Raw genomic sequence first — 27,236 nt, forward strand, 5'->3', positions numbered from 1 at the left:
TAATACTAAACTTTCATTGGGTTATTTGTATGGATACATGTTAATATAAATGTTTCAGACATTACATGAAATTTCTAAAAATCTTGTATTTGTATTTGTATGGAAATATGTATGGAAATATGTTAATATAAATGTTTCAGACATTACATGAAATTTCTAAAAATCATATTTGTATTTGTATGGAAATATGTATGGAAATATGTTAATATAAATGTTTCAGACATTACATGAAATTTCTAAAAATCTTATATTTGTACTTGTATGGAAATATGTATGGAAATATGTCAATATAAATGTTTCAGACATTACATGAAATTTCTAAAAATCTTATATGTTATGGTATAATGTTATAAGTAATAATCCTAGTTATTACTTTAAAATGTATATCTCAGAAATAACTAATTTTCTTGTCAACTGCATTATTATGAACTGTCATCAAATCTTTAACCGTGGTCATTTTTAAGTCTTTTGTCATTTACAGACAGTTCTGGGTGTACTCTGATGATTTTGCAAATATGTTCCTATAAAAGGGTTTCATCTTCAAGAAATACATGGAAAAGACTCTGACAAGTACAGGTTTCTGGTAACGGACTGTACTGCTGAACTGAATGAATAAGCATTTTCAGAACTCTAATGAAAAACTGATGAACTCATAAAAGTGCTAACAAAAGATCAAGATGAAAAAAAAAATTAATTACATGGGACTGAGTGAACTGATGAGGATGAGTATAATTTTTGTGACTTTCTGTCTGAATTTAAAAAAAAAAAAAAAAAAAATTCCACAAGGACTCAGAGGCAAAGAATATACAAATCAATTTTCACTGCAAAGTAAAGGAGCTGTTACAGTGGAGGATTACTGGACTGAATGTCAATACTATGACATAGTATGAGTGTGTTTCATGTTTGGTAATTGCAATCATTGTTGCTTTTGTTGTGGTCATCCATGTACAATGCTTGGTGTCAGTCGATTTATCTCTTGTAAAAATAAAATACAGTGTGTGTGTGTGTGTGAAAAAAAAAAAAAAAAAAGACACCAGTTTTCAAAGACTTAGTATGAATAAAAGATTGTAAAATAAAAATAAAAAAAAAAAAAGAAATATAGAGTTGAAAGAGAGATCAGAAGTCCAGTTTTAATATAACCTCCCATTAAATGTGGGAATTTCATCTGTCATGATGCTGATAAGTGGTTAAGTATCTCATAAAGTGTTCTATTCTGCTTCTTAGATAGTCTAGTTTGATTTGGACAATCCGCCCTAGAACTAGTTTTGATTCTTCTATAAATGAATTCATTTCAAAGTATTGAAGATTATGTAAAATCACTTGGCTTTTTAGGAAGTTAACTTATTTCTCTGGCAGGTACTTTTTCCAGTATTTGCTGCTTATATAATTTAACAAAATTAAATACTCATGTTTTGGTATGGATCGCAATACCTTGTAAACTACACATAAGATTTTTTCTAAAAAATTGTGGTAAAGTACACATAACATAAAATTTACCATCTCAAGAATTTTTAAGGGTATAGTTTAATGGCTTCAAGCACATTCATACTGTTGTGCTACTATCACCACCATCCACTGGACTCTTTTCATACCAGAGATTTTTAAAACTTAAAAATATAAAATATTATTGCATGCAAAAAAGTCAGATACATTTTTAATAGAGCTATGTACATTTTAAACATGTGACAAAAGTCAGACTGGAACTTAAAACCAATTTATTAACTAAACTGTGGGGCTTGGTATTTAATGGTCATTGCACGAACCAGGGCTTTATAAGTCAAAATTTAAGATCAATATAAAAACCTTGCACGTTTTTCTCTTAAAATGAGAGATAATTCAAAGTACTAAAAGTTCAATTTTGCAAACCCAGAAAAGATAAGATTTCTGATAGTATAAGAAACTAGACGCTCTCCTTTCACTGGATAAATCCTGTGGGAAATCAAACAGGTGGTAAAGGATCAAACTTTAGCCTATTCCATGCCATCACAGTAGCACTTATTTCTTACCTGTGGGAGCCACCCTTGCCAGAAGAAATGGTTTCAGTTCATTTGGTGGTTCTATTTAACAGGGCAAAGTAAGAAGCAGTGGTATTTCCCAATCTCCTGCTAGGACTCCGTTAATTGAAAAGCAGTGCAAGGTAGAATTAGAACCCAGGGTTTTAGGATCTAAGCCCAGTTTTACTTCTAAGAAAAATATTTCTCTAAAATTATAATCCCGATACAATGGCTTCTTCAGTTCAGACTCTTCATCAGAACATTTATTTTTCTCAAACAGTGCCCTCTGCAGTTGATTTTGTTATGAAGCTATTTCGGGAGCAGGTACTGAAGCTTGGGAAATAGTTTCAATGCATTCTGTGTTGTCACTTCTATAACTTCCTCCACTGAGATCCCTTTCACCTGGGCAATATATTCTGCTGAAATGGAAATGTTTTGGGGCTCATTCCGTACCTGAGACAGACAAAGCAGACATTAATCAAACATGACACTCAAGAGAAGCAATCCTTGAAGACTGTAGATAAAAGAGATGAAAATGAGTTGGTAAAAACAACTGATGAGCACTTTTTTTTTTTAATGGGGGTGAGGCGAAGCTGAGGAAAAGGCCCTGAGCTTCAGCTTGAAAGCTAAGGCTACAACATTAACTGTAAGTCTATGCTGCTCCTGAAAAGAGCCCTGGGGTATTACCAGTCGAGGTCCCAGCACCTAGCATATGAAGCAGTCTGCACAAAGTGGACACTTGGTGACCTGCCTGACTGATGAATTAACTGTCCTTTGGTTTGTTCCTCAAGTGAGTGCTTGCAAAGGTTGCTTGGCCATTTCACCTCACAGGCTACATTACAGTTTGACTCAAGTAATGCCATGGTGTCTGGAAGACTACATAGATTATGTAGTCATATTTCACTGATTCTAAGATGCATTTCTCCCCTAACTTAACATCTCTGAAATTGATATATATTTTACTGACATTCAGTGGCATGTGAAAGTATAATTGGTAGTGTTTTTTTCCTTAATGGTCACAAAACAGTGGTACATCTACAATCAGTGGCATTTAGATTTGATGAAATATATTATTGTTTTTATTATTAAGTTATCTACTCAGGATGATAATGTTCAGAGGAATAAGATAACTGTTAAGGTTAAAAAATAACCTTGATAACGTAGCCTAAGAAAACAATGAAAAATGCTCACCAAGATTTAGGTTCAAGGACATTCATCATATTGTTTATAATATAGTTGACCCCTGAAAAACATGGTTTTGAACTGTGTGGGTCCACTTATACATGGATTTTTTTTTCAATAAATACTACAGTACTACACAATCCAAGCATGGTTGAATCTATGAATGCAGAACCATGAAAATGAGGGCTGAATCCACAGATCCAAAACTGCAGATGTGGAGGGTGGACAGACATGTATTTTCCATGGTATGGGGCGGGGGTCGGGGGGTGGGAAGGGTGTTGGTACCCCTAAGCGCTTCTTGTTCAAGGTTCAACTGTACTGTGTTGGAAACAAACAACCTAAATGACAGTATCAAGTTAAATATATTGTGGCACATTCACACACTAAAATTTATATACTTATTAAACATGATGAGGAGAAGTATATTTATTGATATTTACATGTGTTCACCACATAAAAGCAAGTTATGAAATGATGTGTTGAGGCTAATCCTGTTTTTATGAAAAAAATATTATGTGTATATATATGGACATAAAAAAGTGTGGAAGGACATAAGAACTTTCATTTATTTAGTGCTTGTTGTAGGCAAGGTTTTGTTCTAAGGTTTTCATGGAATTTCTCATTTAATCCTCACAATAACTCTGTTAGATAGGTACTATTATTATTAGCATCCCTTTTTTACAGATAAGAAGGGATCCTAAACAGCGAGTAAGTAGCCCAGTTGAGGTTTAAACCTGTGCAACCTGACATCAGAGTTTATGCTTTTAACCACTATACTATAGTGGTAACCTTTCAGTGGTAGATGGTTCTATTTTCTTATGATTTTCTGGGTTTTCTATTTTTCTAGAACAAACACATTTTACTTAACAAAAAGTATATTCAGTTTTTTTTTTTTTATTTTTACTTTTTGGCTGAGCTGTGCGGCACGCAGGATCTTAGTTCCCCGACCAGGGATTGAACCCGTGCCTGTGTACTTCCTCTGCAGTGGACGTGCAGAGTTCTAATCACTGGACTGCCAGGGAATTCCTCAGTTTTAAAATTCATTTATTCAATAAATGTTTTTGAGTACCTACTATGTGCAGAAACCCACAATTTTTATCAAATCATCTAAATACAAACATAAAACTGAGTTATAAGAGCATTTGAAATTCATATCTGTTTAGGGTGAAAAAGCTAGGTCTTTTTCATCCTATTTCACACTAACCAGGAAGGCAATTTTGTACCATTCTGTCCTACACTCAAACAAGAAAATAAATGTGGTTATAATCCTCTATTCTCTCATTCCTCTTCTATATTCTTACAAGAGCTGATTTATAAAATTATGTAACTAATTGGATATTAATTAGCAAAATAATCATAATGTAATTACAAATAATCATAGTTTATTAACAATTACATCGCTACTGCTCCCAAACCTCTTACTCTCAAGTGCCAGTCCTCTGAATCTGGGAGGCATGGAGACAGCTCTGATGGGCAGTCAGGGGCACTTAGTAAGCTACACAGTGGTAGGTGATTGTAATAGGCACTACTGTCTTCCTTTCAGATAATTATAATTTATAATGGTAGCAATATTTAAAATATGATTCTTTGTGGCCTACAATAACAAAATGCACAGCAAAGATCACATTAATAAATCTATGACTATATCAATACATCCTTGTACTGAAAGAAATTGAGGCTTATTTTAACATGCTAATTAAAAGAAGAAAAACATTTATTGAGCATCTACTATATACCAGACACACTAGGCACTTTCATATACATTACTTCATTTAATCCCCACTGTAATACTTCAAAGTATTTTACTATTATTTTACCTACATTTTATAAATGTAGAAACAGTTTCAGAGAGATTAAGGAACTTGCCCAAAGTTACACAGCTAATGGGTATCAGAGACAGGATTTGAATCCAGGCCTTTCTGACTCTAGACACTAAGCTTTTTACTATACTGGTCTGGATTTCAATATTACATAAATTAGGACATGACCCATATCAAATAATATTCTTTGTAGCACAACAGTCATATTTACAAAAGACTTGAAATTAAGTCAATATAACCTTTCAACCTAGCATTAAAGTAGGATCCCATTGTATTTGCACTGGAATGAGAAACACAGCTAAACTGAAAATAGTTCAAATAAAAGATACAATCTAAATAATGTAGAAATTAGAAAATCATTTACCTTTTTTTCTGGTCCTAGTGCAGGTGAATCTGTTTCCAAGCAAATCGAAGTTAAAGGCAACTGTTTCACAAGCTTCTGCTTCTTAGAGAAAAGAGAAAGCTAGTAAGTTTAAAACATGAGAAGTAAAGATTAAATAAGGAGCATTAAACCCACATGTCAATGCATACTACTCTGCAAGAATCTAAAATTCATGCTTTAATACTCAATTAATAAATGTTCACTATGTTCTCATCATTCTACATTAATGGTTAGATTTAAGAAGAAACATTCTTTGCCAAAAATTATCCAAAGCCTCTAGGAACCCAAAGAGTAGTAACCAAGAGCAAAAAATGAGGTAACATCCAGCAAGAACCCAAACATCTGATACCATATGCCTACTGAAAGATCCAAGGAAGAGTGACTTCCTTGGTGGCACAGTGGTTAAGAATCCACCTGCCGACGCAGGGGACACGGGTTCAAGCCCTGGTCCGGGAAGATCCCACATGCCATGGAGCAACTAAGCCCACGAGCCACAACCACTAAGCCTGCACTCTAGAGTCCATGAGCCACAAGTACTGAGCCCACCTGCCACAACTACAGAAGCCCGCACACCTAGAGCCCGTGCTCCGCAACAAGAGAAGCCACCCAATAAGAAGTCCGTGCACCATAATGAAGAGTAGCCCCTGCTCCCCTCAACTAGAGAAAGCCCGCACGCAGCAACGAAGACCCAACACAGCCAAAAATAAATAAATAAAATTTTAAAAATAAATAAGTAAATAAGAAATTTCTCCACAAATGATAAAAGTAGGAAAAAATAAAAGTAATCATGGACTATCAATTAACATGACCTAATTGACATTTCTAGAACTTTCCACCTGAAACCGTATATAAGGCCCAGTGTCCCTGTATTTTGAAGTAAACTGCTTTTGCTTTAAGTCTCCCAGGCCTCCCCTGGGTCTCAAAAGGCTGGTTCAAGAGTTAGTGATTAGGGGGCTTCCCTGGTGGCACAGTGGTTAAGAATCCGCCTGCCAATGCAGGGGACAAGGGTTCAAGCCCTGGTCTGGGAAGTTCCCACATGCCGCGGAGCAATGAAGCCTGTGCGCCACAACTACTGAGCCTGCACTCTACAGCCCAAAAGCCACAACTACTGAGTCCTCGTGCCCCAACTACTGAAGCCCGTGTGCCTAGAGCCCGTGCTCCACAACAAGAGAAGCCACCGCAATGAGAAGCCCACGCACCGCAACGAAGAGTAGCCCCCGCTCACCGCAACTGGAGAAAGCACGCACGCAGCAAGGAAGACCCAACGCAGCCAAAAATAAATACATAAAATAAATTAAAAAAAAAAAAAAAAAAAAGAGTTAGTGATTAGGAAATGTGAAGATGTAGGAGCAATGAATAGCTGTTGGGTTGAAAAACTGGTAACAACTTAGACTATGAATTCGCCACATAGCAGAGTCACCAAATTCCCAGTTCCCTGAAAGTTATAAATAGAGGCCTGACACACACTCCTAAGCTGTTGTTACAGGAAGCAGACTCTCACCAGATGGAAACTGCTGACCTCAAGCATGTAGACCCCAGACCAGCTGAAACCAGAAGATTGATGATGCTCAAAACCTCACCTTGATGCCAACCAATTCGAGAACTGAGCACAAGCTGCTCACATACCCTGCAGCCTCCTCCCTCACACTGCCTTTAAAATCCCTTTTCTGAAAGCTATCAGAAGTTCAGGTCTTTTGAGCATGAGCTGCCCAATTTTTTGTGAGTGGAAGTTTGTTTTGATGATATCCAATTTATCTATTTTTTCTTTGGTTGCTTGTGCCTTTGGTGTCATAGCTAAGAAACCACTGCCTGATCCAAGGTCACAAAGATTTAGATCTGTTTTCTTCTAAGAGTTCTATAATTTTAGCTCTTATACTTAGGTCTTTGATCCACTTTTGAGTTACTCTTTATGTAAGTATGAGATAGGGGCCTAAGATTAATTTTTGCAATGAAACCAGAATAGTATCACAAGTATTAATAAAAGTTCATATTTTAAAGTATATTTCACAAAGTGTAAAATGAGGTTTAATGAAAGAATTTACCTGTCCACTTCTTATGATAGAAGGAGGAATTGAGAAGAAGTACCCAGCTTTTACTCCTTCCATGGCTACAGATGGCCGACCATCAAATGCATGCAGCAACACTTTGTCAGCACCTCTCAAAAATTAAAGATAAATCACAGTTGCATTTTATTTCCTTAATGAGAGGTTTTCCCACCAATCAAATTGAACAACACAGATTTTAAGTAAATGTCGGTCACTATAAGGTTCTATGATTTCTAAAGAGTAGATAAACATATAGTGTTCAACCAGTAGAATAAAAATATAGTAAATTCTTAATCTTCAGTATAAAATTAATAAATACAATTGAGCAATTATTTAAACTTCCTATACCATCAAAGCTTCTCCAAAAGTTTCTGAACTGTCAAATTATTGTTCCTAATAGGTTTTTAAGCAAATTGTCCTTAAGAAGGATGTTAGTGAAAGAAGAAATGAGAAAATAAATGACTCACAAATTCAACACTCAGAGTTAGTTTCACAAAAACCATCTCCAGTTCTTAAAGGATGGCAGTGAAGATGACAGTGCATTTTATATAAGATGGCCACAATCTGTATAATACCATTTTCTAAAGCAGCAGCCATAAAACATGCAAAACAGTAACTCAATGTGATCACCCTTCTTTGCTTTGTTTTTTCCTCTCTCACACAAGCTGATTAAAATGTTGGAGCTGCTAATTTTTAAATTAAGTCATTAAAGTTACTTGATCCAATTTTTCATTTGCTTTATCCTGGCCTGATAAACATCATAATCACACTGAAAACCTTGTAAATAGTAGGCTGACTTGCAAAACCATCTTAGTTGATTTCCATCTCTACCCTTGACCCATTCCCTTCCCTTTAAGAAATCAAGTAAAGCATGGCTTGTTCTATGAGAATATGGACTGGAATTGTCAAACTTAAACATTAGGCACATTTTTCTCAGGAACCTAAATACCTTGCTCATTTAAGAGGCTGATGGTGGGTCTTCCAGCTGAACGTGAGTGAACATTTCTGGTAAACAACAAAAAAATTCCTTTTGAGTACTTAATATGAAATTATTATTTTTGTTATATTAAAGCAATTCAGAGAAAAAGAAAAGTAGAGCTCAATTTCAGGAGAATCATTACTTAATTTGCTCTGTAACTATTAATATAGAAAGATGATAATTAACCTACAAAGGCAAATTTAGTCTTTTGGCTAATTGGACCTGTCTGATTAGGACTTGTCTTTGCTCTTCCTTCTGTTCATCAGTGCCAGCAATTCTGGGGGAGAAATCTAGTCCAACCTATAACAGAAAAATAAAACAGAATTACACGTTTATGGTTTAATGAATCCCAAAAGACATATTATGGAGCAGTACCGTCCAAGAGAAATATAATGGGAGCCATACACACAAGCCACATACACAACCTTACAGTTTCCAGTAGCTACATTAAACAACACTAACAAGAAACAGGTGAAATTAATTTTAATAATATATTTAATCCACTATATCTAAAACATTATCAATATTATCATATAGTCATATTATTATATCAACACATAATCAATAAAAAAAACTGAGTTATTTTACATTCTTTTTTTGAGGTACTGAGACTTTGAAATCCTCAGTGCATTTTATCCTGATAGCACATCTCAATTTGGGCCAGTCACATTTCAAGTGCTCAACAGCTACATGTGGTAACCACATTGGACAGTGAAGATTATAAATGACTGCTTCCCTTGATTCTATTCTGGCATGCATCGCGATAACCTAGATTCTGAATATAAGTGCTATTCTTATCTTTTATCTTTAATTATAAGTGGAATTACCAAGTGATAAGATGTTTCACAACTGTAAATTATTTAATAAAAAATGTTCTTTAATTATAAACTCTAACCTATTTAAAGTATGCTTGTATATACTATTTTAACTAACCAGAGACATAACCCTATGTAAGCAAAAGGAAAAACAGAGCAAAGTATATTGAAATGGTAATAGTTTTCTTCCATTAACATAAGCCCATGGGGAGGCTTCTATTGTTTTATCCCTAAGTGCTTTTGCTTATTGAGGAAGTACTGACAAGTTATTATTCAGCTGAACAGGGTGAACATAATTATCCAAGTCTGTTATAGTCACCAATACTGAATTAAGGACTATTTTCATCTATCACATGAAAGTCTGGATTAGAAATCATTTGATCAGCTAGTGGGTATTTACCTCTCCAATTGCCAACAATCGATCCTTATAATTCTCGATAATGGGCAAAGCTACATCCAAATCCTAGAATGAAAAAAAAGTAAATTTATTAAAATAGAAGGAGAAGGGTATTTTACAGGCTTTGTATAAACACCTATTATATGCCAGGCACTATGCTATACTGGGTCCTTTACATAGTCAATACCTTTAACCAGTTGAGGAACTAAGAATGTAATCCTTCTATAATGGTGAGTACTTCTGTCTGGAAATTTGAGTACAAACATCCCACATCCATTTAGGTTACAAGAACATGACTTCCTTTTTTAAAAAAATATTTATTTATTTATTTATTATTTGGTTGTGCCGGGTCATAGTTGCGGCATACAGGATCTTCACTGCTGCATGCGGGATCTTCATTGGGGCATGCAGGATCTTTTAGTTGTGGCATGCGGAATCTTTAGTTGCGGCAGCCAAACTCTTAGCTGTGGCATGTGGGATCTAGTTCCCTGACCAGGGATTGAACCCGGGCCCCCTGCATTGGGAGTGCAGAGTCTTAGCCACTGGACCACTTGGGAAGTCCCAAGAACATGACTCCTTACGAAGATTCCCGCTTAAACCCTGCCTTCTGTTTAGGAGGCATTTCCTGGCATTTAGGAGGCGTGAACTGGATTTCCTGGAACAGCTGAGCAAGAGAGAAGAAAGCCACCAGGTGGTCACCTTTTTGAGTTTTTGGGAGTGCACTGCTATGTTCTCCTCTTAGGGTACTGATGGCTTGTGAAGTTTTAATAGTGATAATCCCATACATCCTTTGCACTATTTTCACTGATTTCTTTTTTCTTTATAGTCCTGTGTAGCCTACTTTTGTCCTAAAGGTTCAATAATATACATACTAAATATCACAAATATGTTGTTTGCCAACTACTGAAGTAACTGTGTACTGTTAGTTTCCATATTACTATTTCCACTTAAAAAGAAATCCCCCTGTGAGGGATCCCTTTAAGACAAGGAAAAGACAAATACATGGAAAATTTGCTTCTAGATATTTTAAGTCTAGGATTTTAGTCTCAGAATATGTAAATTCAAGGTACTTCTAGTGAGGATAATCAGAACAAGGGAGAATTAAGAAAAGGGAGGTAAACCATATGGTAGAGGAAGAAGAGGAGATTTTATAATTATACCTCAAGAGAGAGAAAAGAAGATGAGGAAGGCTAAATCAAGGCCTTAGACATTCCAGTAGACTCAATGAAGAATTAATATTGTCATGTGGAGCTAAGAGTATATAACCCTAAATACCAGAGAAGATGTCTGGCAATAGCTGAGTAGGTCAAAGTGTCAGGCAAAGATTTTCCATATCAAACATCCAAACTACTGTGTGTCTGTGGGACCTCAAAGGGACTGGAGAAGTTGGAGAGATTACTCAGGAAATGTTTGATACTTAGAAAGTCTTCAGTCAGAAAGAAATTACACATTTGGATGAAGACCAGATACAGGGAAAAACTGCTTCTTGGAATATGTATTATCTATAAAAAGAAGCAAAATAAATTTACAATGAGACTGTTCCAATTCCTCATGAAATATTTTGGAAGTTTCTGGCAAGTCAGGTATAGTAAATAGAAATTAATATAATTCATATCACAGATTCAATACGTGTAAATGTATGTGTGGTCTTTATCATTTTAATAGATGTAAAAATATCTATAAGGACATTCATAGGTCTAAATCTGACTTCAGTTCTATTCCCACTTCCTCCATAAAGTTTCAAGTTCTTTAACAGCTAATGGTTCTATTGTGGGGTTTTAAAATATCCTATACCTCTATACTCTATGACTGGGAATACTACAACTAAATAATTATTCATGATTTACAAATGAGGAAATTGAGACTTGGCAAAGTTAAGTGCCACAGATCACAGAAGCCAGTAGGCCAAGCCTCTCTGACTTCAAAGCCCATGCTGTTTCCACTATGCTATTGAAAGAAGAAAGGAGAGAGAAGGAAAGAATGGAAGAAGGAAGGGCAAAGGGGAGGGAGGAGATGAGATTTATTCTGAATGATTTAAAATAATTAGAATTGATTTTTTTATGAAAGAAAATGTTTAGTCTTCAGAACCTTTAGAACAGGGGTCAGGCGTGTAACCGAAATGAGTGAAGTGGGTTAAGTAGGGACAGGAGCCAATTGGACAGCACATGCCCTGCCTGGAGGGGGCAGTAGCTTGTAGACAGTGAATTGTGATTCCCCAGGGTATCCCAGGGGCTTAAATTCTGCCTGGTAATAATATTTATTGAATGAGTTAATTCAGGAATATGCTGAAAGATTTGTGTGATGCTAGGCAATTTTCATTTTATAAACCAAGGTAATTTAATGGATACTTACTATTGTACATACCTACCTTTGTACCACATGGTAGGAGCTTGTAATCTAACCACGATGGGAAAACTAAACTATTGTGGCGACTACAAGCACATCAGGAACAAAACTGCTTAACTCTGGTCTTTCCAGCGGGCTATCTTGAGATTTGCTGAGTTCCTGTCTGCTTTGAGAATCTAGATTTACCTGTATGTTGTTGGTATTTTATTTAGTTTTGTAAGTTAAATAGTCCTATCAGTTCTACATTCATGCCAAAAATATGCCAAATCCACTCCCTTCTCTTCATCTCCACTGCTACCACTCTGGTCCAATCCACCATCGTTTCTCACATGGACTATTGCAACAGTCTTTTAACTATTCTCCCTTCTTCCTTTTTTGCCCTCTTCAAAATTGATTCTTCACACCATTGCCAAGGGGATCTTTTCAAAACAGAAATCACATCTTGTCTCTCCTTACTTTAAATCCCCCACTGATGTAAACTACAATCCAACAAGGCCCTGGATGAGGTGACTGGGGATCCCTGCCCAATCCCTCTGACCTCACTATTCCTTCCTCTTCCATCTAGTCACATCAGTCCTCTTTCTATTTCTTGACCACATCAAACTTGTAACTACCTTAGGATCTTTGTGCTTCATTGTTTCCTTTGCCTTCAACACTCTGACCCCTCTCTTTGCATGGCCAACTGCATTCAGGTTGCAGTTCAAACGTCACCTCCTCAGAGAGGCCTTCCTTGACTACACAATCTAAAAACCAGCATCCACAATCCCCATCACATAATCTTGTTTCATTGCCTTTAAAGCACTTAGTTCATGTATCTAATTATTGACTGCCTTCCCCAATCCAGAATCTGGCTTCTGTGAGAGGGATTTTACTCTATAGTGCTTAGAACAGTGTTTGAAATATAGTACATGTTCACTAAACACTTGTTGACTGACTATTGAAATGAAGGACTATTAGTATAAATCTCTACATAAATGAAAGAAACACTGTCCTGCTATCATCCCCAACATTCTGGGAATTGCAACTCTCTGGCAATTTAGCTAATTTTATCATATCAACAACTCAGGAAATCTACAGGATAAATATTTATTTTTACCTGAAGTGAATTAAAAGTAATTTTGTTTCAAAATAAGTAGAACTACCTCAGGTATCCTAATGTAGGAATACAGATTTATTATTATAAAAAATGATAGTCCTCATATCTTAATTTATTCATAGATAACAAAAAGTCTTTACTTCTTCAACATGGGGCTTTCAATCTCATTATGTAATAAAGCACTCAGGAAACTGTGCATCTCCCTGATACTGAGTCAGGAGACAAGTCTGAAATATAAGACATATTGACTACTGTGAGTCAGTGAGATCTTGTGGGTAGGAATTTTTTTAGAGAGGGTATAAAAGTAATGCAGTTTAACAGATCAAGAGCACTCCTATAGGGACAGTTCAATGTTCAAAGAAGACACTATGTACTTGAACTCATCTGTTCCCTTATAGTACTGCATCTATGAATTTGTATCTTTCTTTTTCTGGATATTTTATCACTTTTTTTGCCAAAGCAATATGACAACATGATAAAAAATATGAAAACAAGGTGCTTATAACTCTACCAGACCATCACAATGAGTATAATTTCTGTACTTTTCTCTCTAGTCTTTTCCTTATAGAATATATTTTTACATGGACGTCACAGTGAATAAACCATTTGGTATCCTGCTTGTCTCCCTACACTATACTGTAAACATTTTCCATGTTGCTACATAAACCTTATAATCCACACTTTCTATAGTTATATTTAACATTGTAGCATTATATTTAACACTGTATAAGTTAACTAGTTATTTATTTATTTCCTAACCTCTAGGCTGTTTCCACTTTTTCCCTATTTCAAATAACTGCTGTAGCAAACATCTTTGTGAAAGAAGATAGAATTTCTTTCTTTTGGATTATTGCCTTATAATATTAATTTGAAAGAGGAGGGGTACTGGGTCAAAAGATATTATGATTTTTTATGGTTCTTGTTTTATAAGACTGTTACCTTTAACGTGACACTTCTTTGGTCTTCTGGTGAAACTCCCTGAACTGGGTGAACACCCAAGCATGGCAGGACAAATCCATTATACCTAAAAATGTAGAACGAATTAAGAAAGCAGAATATTAGACTAGGAGACAAAGTTACTCTGAAGAACAAGTAGGAAAGAATTTTTTTAGGGCTATGTTAATGTGATTGTTTTTCTTCTCATTCTCTTTAAAAACTGATGATCTTTGATATTATAAATATGACATCATAACTGCATCCTTACTAGCAACTCTTTCTAATTCTTAATGAGAAGTAACACCTTTCTGAAAGCTGCATAATCTTTTCAAATTCTCCTGAATGTTCAGCAACCACCACAAGAGCCATAACATTGGCCTGCAACAAAAATGAATAGAATAGTTAGAGTCTCAAACAATATACATCCAATATAATCCAATAAAAATTTAAAGTTTTCTGTGCTTTTAGTTATCCTTGCTCACTCACACTCCATCAATATAATCATAATAGCTATCACTGAGTAGTTACTATGTTTCAGGTATTACGTTCAGTGAATATAAATATTACCCCCCATTTAATCTATATACTCCTATGACATAGGCATTGCTGTAATGCACTGTATAGATCAAAAGACAGAGTTTTGGATGGAGTCAAATAACTTGCCCAAGATCACTAGCCCTGTGTAACTCCAAACCCCATACTACTAATTAAGCTGCCACAGTGAAAGATGGCTGTATGTAAAAATGGCAACCATTTCTGACTATCACTTTTGGGGAAGACCACAAAATGCTAATTTCATAAACACTTCCAAAGATTAATAATTGTTTTCCCCACACAAATCAAACTGTTTCAGAAAACTTTTATAATTTCTCCAAGATCTCCAGAATAATGTTAATTCAAGAACTGACAGATGGACCAATTTGTTCCATATTGCTGGTAAGCATGGTGGCTGTGGGAACGTGTTTTGGATTCAGACTATCTTGTCTACATCACTTACTAGTCGTGTGTCTTTGGACAAGTTAATCTCTAGGCCTTAGTTTCCACATCTATAAAATGGGTAATGGTTGGCTATAAAATAGTAGCTTCCTCAGAAGCTTGCTGTGAAACATTAAATGACATAATGTACAGGATGGGCTTAGCTCAGTGCCTGGCACATAGTAAATAATAAATTCTGTTTATTATTAACTTATTATTATTGAAGTAACAACAACATAGTATAACTAAATTTCAAGTTGTTTTAGATCAAAATTAGGAGGAAAATAAAAACAACCAAAAAAAGGGCAATTATAGGTATTGGCTTACTTTCTTGGCTTTCTCCAACACATCATCCAGATCCTAAAATAAACATAAGTAATCACAATCATTTTAGATGGATAAGTGTCCTTTGGCTGTGTATATCAATGTAGTTGAGGCACCATAAAGAATGACAATGATGGCAAGGAACAGGGTGGTGGAATGTGAAGAGCCTATGCTGACCCTACCTCCCATTTACTCTCTCAGTAAAGTGTGGCTTCTGTTCCCACTCTACTCAAACAGAAACTGTTATTGTCAAATATAAAAGACACTTCTCTGTCTTCCTACTCTACCCCTCAACAGCATTAGAAACTCCTCACTTGTCCACTCCTTCCTTCTTGAAATATTTTCCACTCTTGGCTTCTGCAAATCCTCCTCTCTAGCTGGCTGCTACTTTTCAGTCTCCTCGACTGGCTCTCTCTTCTCTATCTGATTTCAGAACCCTATGCTTCTCTCTCTGACTCACCTTAAGTACTCTTATTACTATACTCATTATGCTAATGAGTCCCCAGTTTTTATCTCCAGCCTATAAATCTCTCCTGAACCCAAGATTCACATTTTAAAATGACCATATGACATCTCCACTTGGATGGATATTAGTTTTCAACATGTGTGGAACATAACTATTTTCTCCTCAACAAACCTATTCTTTCTGCCTGCCCTCTCCAACCTCAGTTTTCCCTCATCTCAGCACCACCACCTCTCTACAGCATCCTCAAGTTCTCCCTTTCCCTCTCTTTCCACATCCAATTCCTCTGAGCATGTACTACAGATTCTATCTCTAAAATATACCTTGAATCCATCTGCTTCTCTCAAACTCCCCTGCAACCACTATCTTTAGTCTAAATACTGCAAAAGCTTCCAAGCTGGTCTTCTAGCTTCCATTCTTGTTCTCCTCTGTCCATTAGCCACACATCAGCAAAATGGTTTTAAAATGGATTATCAGATCTTGTCTCTCTCCTTAAAAAACAAAGCCCTTTACTGGATCCCCATTGTGCTTCTAATGAAATGCGAACTCCTGCCTCACGAATCCTCTGCAAACCTCTTCGGTCTTGTTTTAAGCGTCTCTCTTTTTAGCTCATCAGGCTCCACCCAGCCTTTCGGTAGCCTGAATGTCCAAATTCTGTCTTGTCTGGAGGCCTGCAACCCGCCTGCTTTCCTCACCACCATGCACTCACCGCTTGGTCTTTCCAGCACCAATTTAAGCTTCACCTCTTGATAGGTTTTTCCCCTAAAATAGACCCCGCTCTTCTTTATTATTAGCTTCTAGTTTCCAATGTAGCGGGTAAAACACCTTGAAATTACGTGTGTGTGCGCGCGCGCTGGTTTTTGTTTGCTTCGCTCCCCTGGAGAACTGGAGCACGCGGCGTGCGAGAGTGAGCCCGAGTTTCGCGGACGGCGTCCTGCGGAAAGCGGATTCTCTGCCCGGAGCTGAGAGGCTGGTAGGATAAACAGCCGGGCCAAGGCGGGGTAGGGGGAAGGACTCCAGTAGCCGGTAACAGCAAATAAAAGCCAAGTGGAGATAGAGGGCTTATGGATATTCGGGATGGGAAAAAAAAAATCATTGAGTGTGATTAAATAGGGAGTAAGGAGCAAGTCGCACGGGACCACAGACGGGGGCCTGGCAGGATTTGGAGCTTCGCTCTAAGGGAGGAGAACAAGGGTAGTCTGAAGGGAAAGGATGGGGGCCTCCCTGCTCCCACGGGCCCGACCTCGCCCTCACATACGTGGTCAAAGTCCGGGGCGGAGAGGTGGCAGTGACAGTCCACCAGCCCTACGCCCACCGCCCCCATCGCCGCAGCCACTGAATCCCTTGACCTCCCCGCGGAGCCTCAGGCGGAACGCTGCTGCTGCGGGCCGAGTTTCCGGCCGGACGTATGCTCCTTCCTCCCGGGGAACCAGCTCTTCCGGTCCCAGAGTTCCCGCCCACAATTCAAGTTGGAAAAATGGAGGGGGCTGAGTCGGTGGCCCTTTCTCCTCCACGGGACGTGGAGAGAGTGGCCGGGACAGACGATGGAGCCTCGGTCTTTGCCACCTCCCGAAAAGACTTCCGGGTGCGCTGCACCTCGAAGCGGGCCGTGACGGAAATGCTAGAACTGTGCGGCTGCTTCGTGCAAAAGCTGGGGGACGCGCTGCCAGAGGAGATTCGGGAGCCCGTGCTGCGAGATGCGCAGTGGGTACGGGCCCAGTCTTGTCTTATCACCCCCTGTCTCCACACCCCCGGTCTCAGTGGTCAGAAAGAGCGCACAGCAGGCTTCGGCAGAGTTAACGGTGCCCCACGCTTGGTTAGAAGCAGCCCGGGACACGGGAGGGAACGAAGTAGATGCTAGAGGCTGCTGGGTATTGTTAATTACTTAGACCAGTGCTGTCCGATAGAAAATACAAGGCAAGCCATGTATGTAACTTGGAATTAAAAGTAAGAAAAAGTAGGTGAAATTAATAACATTTATTTAACCATGTCCAAGATATCGTTTTAACTTGTAACAATTTAAAAATGAACGAGATAGTTAAATGAACGAGATAGTTTACATTCTTTTGTTCATACTAAGCTTTTCAAATCTGTCTTAAACTTACAGCTCATCTCCTTTCCTACTAGCCACATTTTAAGGCCTCAGCAGCCATCAAGTGGCTAGTTGCTCCCCTATTGGAAGGTGCAGACAGAGACTCTGCGAAATTCTCTAGGAGAGGGTAATCTTGGAAGTCAGTCAGTCAGTCAGTCACCAGGCTAGCTTTTGGTCTTTCCTTTTGTTTGTTTTAGAACATCTTGTGAAGAGAGCGAAAACTTTTTCCCTACAAGCCTAAAGTAGATAAGGAAGCTGTCTTGCTTATAAACTTCAGTAAGATCACACACTGGCCCTTATAATACATTTCCCCTTCCTTTCTTAAATATTTTGCAAAGCCCTGAAGAAGATAGTTTTTTGGGGAAAGACATAACAAATTGAGGGATTTGTGCCTGTCAAAAGGAAGCACACAATCTATTTATATTCAGGAAAAAAAGTTAAAATGCTTATAATGCAGTACAGTTTTGAGTGTGAATGACCACAGTGCAACCAAAATAAAGGTTAAATGGATGAAGAATGAACACTCCCTGGGTTGTGATTCTATATTCCAGTGTTGTGTACACTGGCTCTCATATCATTCTCTCCTTGCAAGCAAGGGAAGAATAGAGACATACCTGAGGACATTTTTAGTAGTTTCTTGGGAGAAGACTGTTTTGTTGTGTAATGATCTTAGAATTTACCCCTTTCTAGGAAGTGCTAAGGTGCTTAGAACATTTAATTACCTTACAAAAAAGAGGAACTTGGCTTAACCTATTATACCTTATTTAATGGATGAGAAAGTGGATTAGAAGATAAAAGGTGTGAAACTACCAAGGGAATTAACTTGTTTTACTATAATTAAGAGAGCAGATAAAAGGCAGAGACTTTAATTATGTTGATATCTCTTTATCTAAAACCACATAATATAGTATTATCACATTCTTTTTTGTGATAGTTATTTTTAAATTTATTTTATTGAAGTATAGTTGATTTACAGTGTGTTAATTTCTACTGTACAGCAGTGATTCAGTTATATATGCATTCTTTTTTAAAAAAATTTTATTTATTTATTTTTGGCTGCGTTGGGTCTTTGTTGCTGTGCGCAGGCTTTCTCTAGTTGTGGCGAGCAGGAGCTGCTCTTTGTTGCAGTGTGCAGGCTTTTCATTGCGGTGGCTTCTCTCGTTGCAAAGCACGGGCTCTAGGTGAGCGGGCTTCAGTAGTTGCGGCACGCGGACTCTAGAGTGCAGGCTCAGTAGTTGTGGCGCACGGGCTTAGTTGCTCCGAGGCATGTGGGATCTTCGTGGACCAGGGCTCGAACCCGTGTCCCCTGCATTGGCAGGCGGATTCTTAACCATTGCGCCACCAGGGAAGCCCCTGCTACTTTTTTTAATATTCTCTATCACAAATTCTGAAATTGTTATTGTGCCAAAATGTTTGAGTTCAGTATTTAAAGTTATTTTCAGTGACTTGACTATTGTGACTTTATTGCAGACTTTTGAATCAGCTGTGCAAGAGAATGTCAGCATTAATGGGCAAGCATGGCAGGAAGCTTCAGACAATTACTTTATGGGTATGTGATTTCGCTTTGTCCCTCTGTCATTCATTTCTGAGTTATTTTTGTGGCTAGTTTTATTTATTAATTTAATTTAATTTTATTGTATTTTTGGTCGTGCTGCGAGGCTTGCAGGGTCTTAGTTCCCCAACCAGGGATCGAACCTGTGCGGAGTCCTAACCACTGGACCGCCGGGGAATTCCCTCTAGTTTTATTTTGAGTGCTAATTCTTAATCCCCATTTTCAGTGTCACTTCTTTTAAAATTCCTTTAGTGGAAGAGTTCCTTTGCTGGAAAAAAGAGAAAACTAATCTAGAAGACTATTGAGGTCATAAGCTGAGGCAAGCAACGTAGTGGTTACTGTGATCCTTTATATTGATATATACTATCTGGCATTCCCAACAAGACTTTCATCTGATTAAACTTCAAAAGTACCCTTGTCAGTAGCTTATTGGAAAATACTGTAGAACTATCCCCAGATGAAGAAACAGGTCCAGAGAGTCCCTATGCTTAATACTTTATAAATCAAGTTGTATTTTTACAAGTGATCCTTTGAGTAGATAGTGAAGTGCTCTTAGAAACGTGAAGTTAAGCTATAAAAGTACCATGTAAAGGATGAGGTCAGTATTTGTAGAAACCTCCTTAATAAAACAGAATATTTTCCTCGTCTAGAGCAGACTAGATTGTACCCTAACTAATGATGTTGACATATCTAAAGAAATAAAAGTTTTAATAGAAAATGGTCAGTGTAGGAAGGTAAAAATGTAGTAGAAAAAGAATGATCAGTGTGGGAAGAGAGGCAGAACTCTCCAGCAATGTCCAGGAGAAGGGCTGCCCCGGTAAGAGGACTGGAGTGTCTTGTTGGTCCCCATGGTGATAGTACGGAGATTTGACCAGCATAGATTGATATCACTGCTAGCTGTTCAGATTAACCACTTATACCCTTGAGTTTATTCCAAGCCCATCAAGTAATTCTCTGTGGCTATAATTTTTCTCCTCAACATTAAGATAATTCTTTGCCCAGAAGACTTCACTCTTTAATCCTCGGCATTAATCCTCTTCAAAGTCACCAAAGTTCACTTTCCAGTTTATATATTAAAATGGAAAAAATAACATCAGATTTTCCAGATACTATGAGTGATTGCCAATTAGTGGGGGAGGGGCAGTGTATCAGAATCACCTAGGAGTATTTTCAAACTACACAGCTTCTACTGTGTGTTTATCTGACTCTTGTTCTTTGAAGTCACTTTGGAATTGCTTTATTGTTTGGTCCAGACTGCCTTCAGCAATATGATTCATCAGTTTATAGATTACCATGTATTTTCTGACAGGTTGGCAGCCTGGGTGGATGGCTCTGAAGTGTGGATATTCTCTATCCCTTTTCCCCCTTATAACTCTGAGGGGAAATAGTTGAGAATACTACATTTTTACCTTCTTTCAAGGGCACTTGATAAATGCCAGACACTATGCCAAATTCCAGGAAATAGATGAAAAGATATGGTTCTTACCATTTAGGAGCTCATCATTAAGGAAAGGAAATGGACAAAGAATCACTATTACTCTTTAGGAAGTGGGAGAAGACGTAACAGAGTAGGTTGTTGTTAAAGGAAATGCATTTAATAAGTAAGCGTGTGCTAGACAGAAAGGAGGTAGGAAGGACATTTGAAGCAAAGAGAAAAGCATATGCAAAGGCACAAAGGAGTGATATGTTTGCAGAATGTCAGCAGTGAATTGGGAAAACTAATGACAGATGTGGCCAGAAAGATAAGTTGGGATCAGATCACAGAAAGCCCTGTAGGATATGCTGAGGAATCTGCACTTTATCCTGTAGGTAATAGGAAGCTGGTGAAGGTTTTTAAAGTAAAATTACAGTAGTCCTTTCTTATCTGAGGGGGATGTGTTCCAGGATGCCCAGTGGATGCCTGAAATCTCAGATAGTACCAAACCCTGTATCTACTATTTTTTAAAAAATTTTATTGAAGTACTGTTGATTTACAATGTTGTGTTAATTTTTTCTGTACGGTAAAGTGACTCAGTTATACATATATATGTATATTCTTTTTCATATTCTTTTCCATTATGGTTTGTCACAGAATATTGAATATAGTTGCCAGTGCTATACAGTACAACCTTGTTGTTTATCCATCCTATATATATCTATGATAAAGTTTAATTTAGAAATCAGGCGCAGCAAGAGATTAACAGCTATGACTAATAATAAAATAGAATAATTATAATAATACACTGTAATGAAAGTTATGTGAATGTGATCTCTCTCCCTCACTCTCAGAATATCTTATTGTACAAATTTAATGTCTTTTCCATCCTAACGAAGGACTTATCATGCAATGTGGCTGTAACTTTTGCAGTTTGAGGTACGACCACAAAGCTAGCACAGATTTCTTTTTCCTTCACAATTTCATGGATGGAAGATTTATTCTTACTGTCGATCTTAGCAACTTCAGCATACAATTTTTTTCCTTTATTAAGTTGTGAACTTTCACCTTTTCATTTAACGGAAGCACTTTACAGCTTCTCTTTGCCATATTTGAATTGCCAGCATCACTACTCTTGTGCTTTGGGCCCATTATTAAGTATCAATAAAATAAGGGTTCCTTGAAAACAAGCATCACGATACTGCAACAATGGCTACCAAGTGACTAATGGGCAGGATACACTGGACAAAGGGATGATTCAGGTCCTGGGTGGGACAGAGCAGGATGATACGAGGTTTTCATCATGCCACTCAGAATGGTGCACAATTTAAAACTTACAAATTTTCCATGTAATATTTTCAGACCATGGTTGACCGTGGGTAACTGAAACTGCGGAAGGTGAAACCACAGATAAGGGTGCACTACTATAACAAGAAAAGGCTTGTGTTTTAGAAAGCTAACTGTTGGCTGTGTGGGGGACAGATTGGAGAAGGGAGAAATTCAAGAGAGAACCTCTAAGACCTTAGTACGTTATTGCAGTAATACACCAAAAGGTGGCGAAGACTTACCCTAAGAAAGGAGAGAAGAGGATGGGTTCAAGAGATGTTAGCAGGTAGAATTAATAGGATCTGTGTCTGATCTAATACATAGAATCAATAAGTAAGCTTCACAAGGGCAGAGGTTTTTGTCTGTTTTGTTCATTGAGATCATTGTGCAAATGAGTGAATGAATAAAAGAATGAATGAATGTGCAAATGAAACCAACTTCCTCCCTGCCCTTCTACCCTGAAAGGACTTGAATTCAGAAGTCCGGACCTGACACATTTAAGAATTAAAAGATAAGTTCCTTGAGAGCAGCGATTATATATATTTTTTCTCATCACTATGTTTTCAATACTTGGCTTGGCACACAGTACATGTTTGTTAGATTAATGACAAGTTCTTCCCTGCTCAAATTTATACATTTCAGTTTTGTAGCTTTATCATTAGGTGGCGCTAAGAAACCGTTTTCTTCTCTACATGGAAGATTTAGCTGGGAGACTTGTTTTTTTAAACTGATTGTGAAATAGTTAACAATATTCCTTTCAGGCTAGTGATTGAACTTTTTAAATAATAAATTAAAATATAGGGAAGACTGCTCATTTAAATGAGTATTCAAAGTAAGAAATGACTATATTTTATAATACTCTCAGAAGAAGTAATTTAATTGGGCTTAGTGAATATTCTTTTCACGAATGGAAGACCATACATGATATATACCTCATTAATCTTTATGATATATATGTTTATGCTGATGTATGTCAGCAGTGTCTCAAAATGTTCTCAAAATATGTAACGTTTCAGACTTCTCCCTAATGAAGCTCTACTCAATAAAATAAATAGATCTATTTCTATCATAGACTTTGACATAGCAGAACACAAATGACGTAAGACCAGTTAAGCTGAGGACCTAGCTCTTTAGTATTTTTAGCTACTTAATATTTGCTACTTTTTAAAGTGATTTTCAAAATAAAGTTGATGTATCCCTTGCATTAATTTCATCTGGGGTGCTTAATTTCTGGGCCCCATTCCAGAGAACTCTACTAGGAATCAAAATTTCTGTACTTCTCCTTACCAAAGAGTACGTACTGTATGATTTCATTTATATAAGATTCTAGGAAATGAAAACTAGAATATAGTGACAAAAATTTGATTGGTGATTGCCTGGGGATAGAGAGCAGTTTGGGAGGAGCAGGAGGGAGAGATTACAAGGGAGCATTAGGAAACTTTTAGGGGTGATGGTTGTGTTCATTATCTTGACTGTAGTGGTGGTTTCAAGGGTATACACATATGTCAAAACTTATCAAATCGTATACTTTAAATATGTGCCACTCACTGTATGACAGTTACACCTCAATAAAGCTGTTTTTTAAAAAGTAAAAAGAAATTTCTGCACTTCTGACAAGTTCCCCAGGTGATTATTCATTCTTTCAGAGTTTGAGAATCAGTACATTTGACTCTTGAACAACTCAGGTTTGAACTGCAAGAGTCCACTTATACAGGGATTTTTTTCACCAAATACAGTACGACACCATTTGTAGTTGGTTGAATCCACAGATGTGGAAACTCTAAAGTTTCCACAGAGGGCAAACTATAAAGTTATGCTTGGATTTTTGACGGCAAGGATGGTTGGTGCCCCTAACCTCCACGTTGTTCAAGGGCCAACTGTACTTTAAAACACAGGAAAGCAACTGATAAGATAGCTTTAGCCGAATCGAAGAAACTCTGAAGTCACCGTATCTTTTACGTTTTCCTACCATTTATCCAGTTGTGCCTGTTTCAGATCTAGCTACTCCACTCACTGCTATTGTCACGGCTTTGGTTCAGCACATGATAAAGTCAAAACTTGTTAGCATCCCTGATGTTAAATGTTCTTTACAGTGTGGCTCTTCTATATATTATCATCCTTTTTTCCTTATACTTTAACCTGCAGCCATTTAGATCTTTTTCTGTTTCCTAAAGACTCTTTGATCTTGCAGATACTGTTTTCTCTGCTTCAAATGCATCTCCCTATTATTTTTTTCCCTACCTTTTTTTATGCAATGGATTTACACTTATATTTCAAGTTCCAAATCAAATGTTATTTTCTCTTTAAAGTCTTAAATTCCCAAGGCAGAGTTAGTGTTCCGCTGTTCTTTGTCCTGACAGCATTTTGTTCATACCTCTACTGTGTGTATTCAGTTGTTTTGCAGTTGTATGTCTGTTTCTTGCAGTGAACCGTGAGCTCTTAGAGAACAGGGATTATGTTATGTTCATCTTTGTATTTTCTGATTTAGGCTTGGCTTCCCATAGGGGCTCAGTAAGTAATCGACTGTTCAATGAATAAATGAATCAGTTACCAAAGTGGGGCATCCATTAACTTGCCATATTTGTTTTCCTTAAATTTTGTGTTTTCTAAATTTAGTTTATTATGTTACATTTTCATATAGAATATTAAAAAATGTGTTTTAAGGAATTTTTTGATATTATTTTTCCCTCGAAATAGATTCTGATATCAAAGTCCTTGAAGACCAGTTTGATGAAATCATAGTCGATATAGCCACAAAACGTAAGCAGTATCCCAGAAAGATCCTTGAATGTGTCATCAAAATCATAAAAGCAAAACAAGAAATTCTGGTAAGATGATTTACCTTTAAAATAGTAAATTTTATGTAATGTCTATTTTACTACAGTAAAAAAATTAAAGTATGAGATCCAAGTGGAGGTAAATGATATTTTGTTTTCTTTGTCTTTCCTGCCTCAGTTACTACTGTTTGTCTCCTCCTAAGTCACACTAGGTTTTGAATACAGCTGATGATAAAATAAAATAGAATTTGAAGATGGAAGACTGACAGTGACTTAATTCTGAGGCCAGGAGGGAAAAAGAAATGTATTTTTTAAGCCTTTTCCTTCTATCCGTCATTTGTATTTGGCACATTATTTGTATATGTTCATGTATTTTGGAAGACCCTTTAGTTAAATCGATGATGAAGATTGACTACCTGTTTTATAACACCAAAATTTGCTTTATGAATTGTGTATAATTTGTTTTGCTCCAAAAATCATGATGAGATGGAAGTAGGTTTGCTGGGAATGGCATTGCCTCTGGAGTGAGACATACATGTTGCTTTCGATTGTGCTTTACTTTTTGTCGTTAGTTTTTGAAATTAGCATACTTTCACATATAAATTTTCTAGTTGCTTTCCTTTCAGGAATTGTTTTAGAGAGTGAAGACAGGTACTTTCTCTAAAACATTTTAGTTATCATTCTGTGAGAAAAAAATGATTATAAGCAAAATTTTTCATTTTTTTCTTCCATAGAAGTCAGTCCTCCAAGAAATACCCCACTCCCTTTGCCTCATCCACTTTTAAAGTTTCCTCGGGAAAAACATTCAAAATGTATTTATTTTCCAGCATCTCCCTCTCTATTACTACACTTCCTCCCCCACCAAAAGCTAGTAATCAGTATTGCATAAAAGAAAGGAAGTTGGCCGGCCTAGGTGGGGTACTGCTGTGGAAGTTTAAAATTGATGCAAAATGGATGGGGTGAGGATACTAAAGACAGCTTTTTTAAAAAACAAACAAACAACAACAACAACAAAAAAACCTTTTTGGCTCCTGCTACTTTGGGCAAGAGAAAGGAGAGACATTCTTCGCTTTCTTTTTGCCTGAATTTTGGATCCTGTTCTTATAGTTCTGCTATTGCAGTCCCAGTGTATCACAGGATATGTAGGTAGGCATTAGTGTGCTGATGTGGTAGTGGCCTGGCCACTTTTTAAAACAGAGTTTCTGTGGGAATATGAGTTCTGAGTTCTAAACACTTGTCTTAAAATGAACTTTTGAAAAACAGTCCATTCATAATTTGAAAACTACCTGGTACTTTCTAAACACGAGATTCCATCTCTATGCCTCTAATTTGCTTGATTGCTTTTCTCATGCATTTTTTTTTCCTGTTTTTTTTTTTTTTTTTTTTTTTTGGCTGCACCTTAGTTCCTTGACCAGGGATTGAACCCTGACCCTCAGCGACAAAAGCGTGCAGTCCTAACCACTGGACCACCAGGGAATTCCCTCTTATGCTTTTTTATGGTGCTGTATCTTAGTGTATGCAGTAGGTGGCAATACTATAAAAGGTATAATTCAGACTTAGTTTGATCTTTTCTTCTTTTCTCCTCCCTTCGCTACAGATTTTCAGGATCTAATTTTGGGGTTTTTTGTTTGTTTTTATTTTTTTGTGGGGTTTTTTTGGCAAAAGAATGGTACTACTGACTAATAATATATTTGCTTGCATAAACTGAAGGAAATGTTTGTATGAGGCTCTAAGTTGTTAAATTAAATCTGTTTTATTTTATGTTTAGAAGCAATACCACCCTGTTGTACATTCATTGGACCTAAAATATGACCCTGATCCAGGTGAGTCAGTGTTTATGGTAAAAGTGAAGCATGAGCTTGTAATTTTCAGGAGTTCCTGATACTCTTAAAGGTTTCACCATCAAGGTTATCTTCCCTTTGATGCTCTAACTCACTACCAGTCATCAGTGTTTAAGTGTTTTTTTCAATTAGGATTATAAGAACTTGCTCTAAACCTTCCAACTCAGAATCTCCAGGGCTAGGACCCAGGAAGCTGGACTTTTATTAAGCACTCTCCTGACCTAGACTATTATAACACCTTGTCAATCTCTAACTTCTGTTATAATACCCTCCCATCTCTAATGCTATTAAACCATCCATTCTTTGCATTACAGCCAAAGTTATACTATTAAAGCACTCATGGTGTCTCTCCTCAGTGTGATAACCATCACTGGTTTCTCATCGTTTACAGAATAAAATCCAACAAAAATATAATGTTGAACTTAAGAAGAGGTACATACACTTGTTATGCCTTTGACCTCAATTCTGTGTCCACTTAGG

At 37.1% G+C, this 27,236-nt stretch overlaps 2 protein-coding genes across 5 annotated transcripts in view; one reads left to right on the forward strand and one right to left on the reverse strand.

Annotated features, from left to right (window-relative positions):
- Positions 1-1,624: 1,624 nt before the first annotated feature.
- TATDN3 (TatD DNase domain containing 3) lies at positions 1,625-17,147 on the reverse strand. Of its 4 annotated transcripts, XM_059938360.1 has the most exons (11): positions 17,013-17,101; positions 16,464-16,815; positions 15,295-15,327; positions 14,297-14,370; positions 13,996-14,080; positions 9,618-9,680; positions 8,593-8,702; positions 8,373-8,428; positions 7,421-7,533; positions 5,361-5,441; positions 1,625-2,447 (listed from the first exon to the last, which is right to left on the reverse strand). In XM_059938360.1, exons 4-11 carry the CDS (start codon positions 14,359-14,361, stop codon positions 2,304-2,306), a joined length of 717 nt encoding a protein of 238 aa, XP_059794343.1. In that variant the 5' UTR covers positions 14,362-14,370; positions 15,295-15,327; positions 16,464-16,815; positions 17,013-17,101; the 3' UTR covers positions 1,625-2,303. The 4 variants fall into 4 exon arrangements, with proteins under 4 accessions (XP_059794343.1, XP_059794323.1, XP_059794312.1 ...); XM_059938340.1 differs by lacking the exon at positions 16,464-16,815 and having other exon boundaries at positions 5,361-5,438; positions 17,013-17,147; XM_059938329.1 differs by lacking the exon at positions 16,464-16,815 and having other exon boundaries at positions 17,013-17,147.
- A 68-nt stretch (positions 17,148-17,215) lies between these two features.
- Positions 17,216-27,236, forward strand: part of NSL1 (NSL1 component of MIS12 kinetochore complex) — a 53,819-nt gene continuing 43,798 nt past the window's right edge. Inside the window, exons 1-4 of the mRNA XM_059938318.1 lie at positions 17,216-17,462; positions 19,317-19,395; positions 24,836-24,966; positions 26,684-26,738. Of these exons, the coding sequence (XP_059794301.1) occupies positions 17,232-17,462; positions 19,317-19,395; positions 24,836-24,966; positions 26,684-26,738 (496 nt within the window). The 5' untranslated portion in view covers positions 17,216-17,231. The remainder of the gene's footprint in view (positions 17,463-19,316; positions 19,396-24,835; positions 24,967-26,683; positions 26,739-27,236) is intronic.

This window comes from Balaenoptera ricei, chromosome 1 (assembly GCF_028023285.1).
Source record: "Balaenoptera ricei isolate mBalRic1 chromosome 1, mBalRic1.hap2, whole genome shotgun sequence".
NCBI lineage: Eukaryota > Metazoa > Chordata > Mammalia > Artiodactyla > Balaenopteridae > Balaenoptera > Balaenoptera ricei.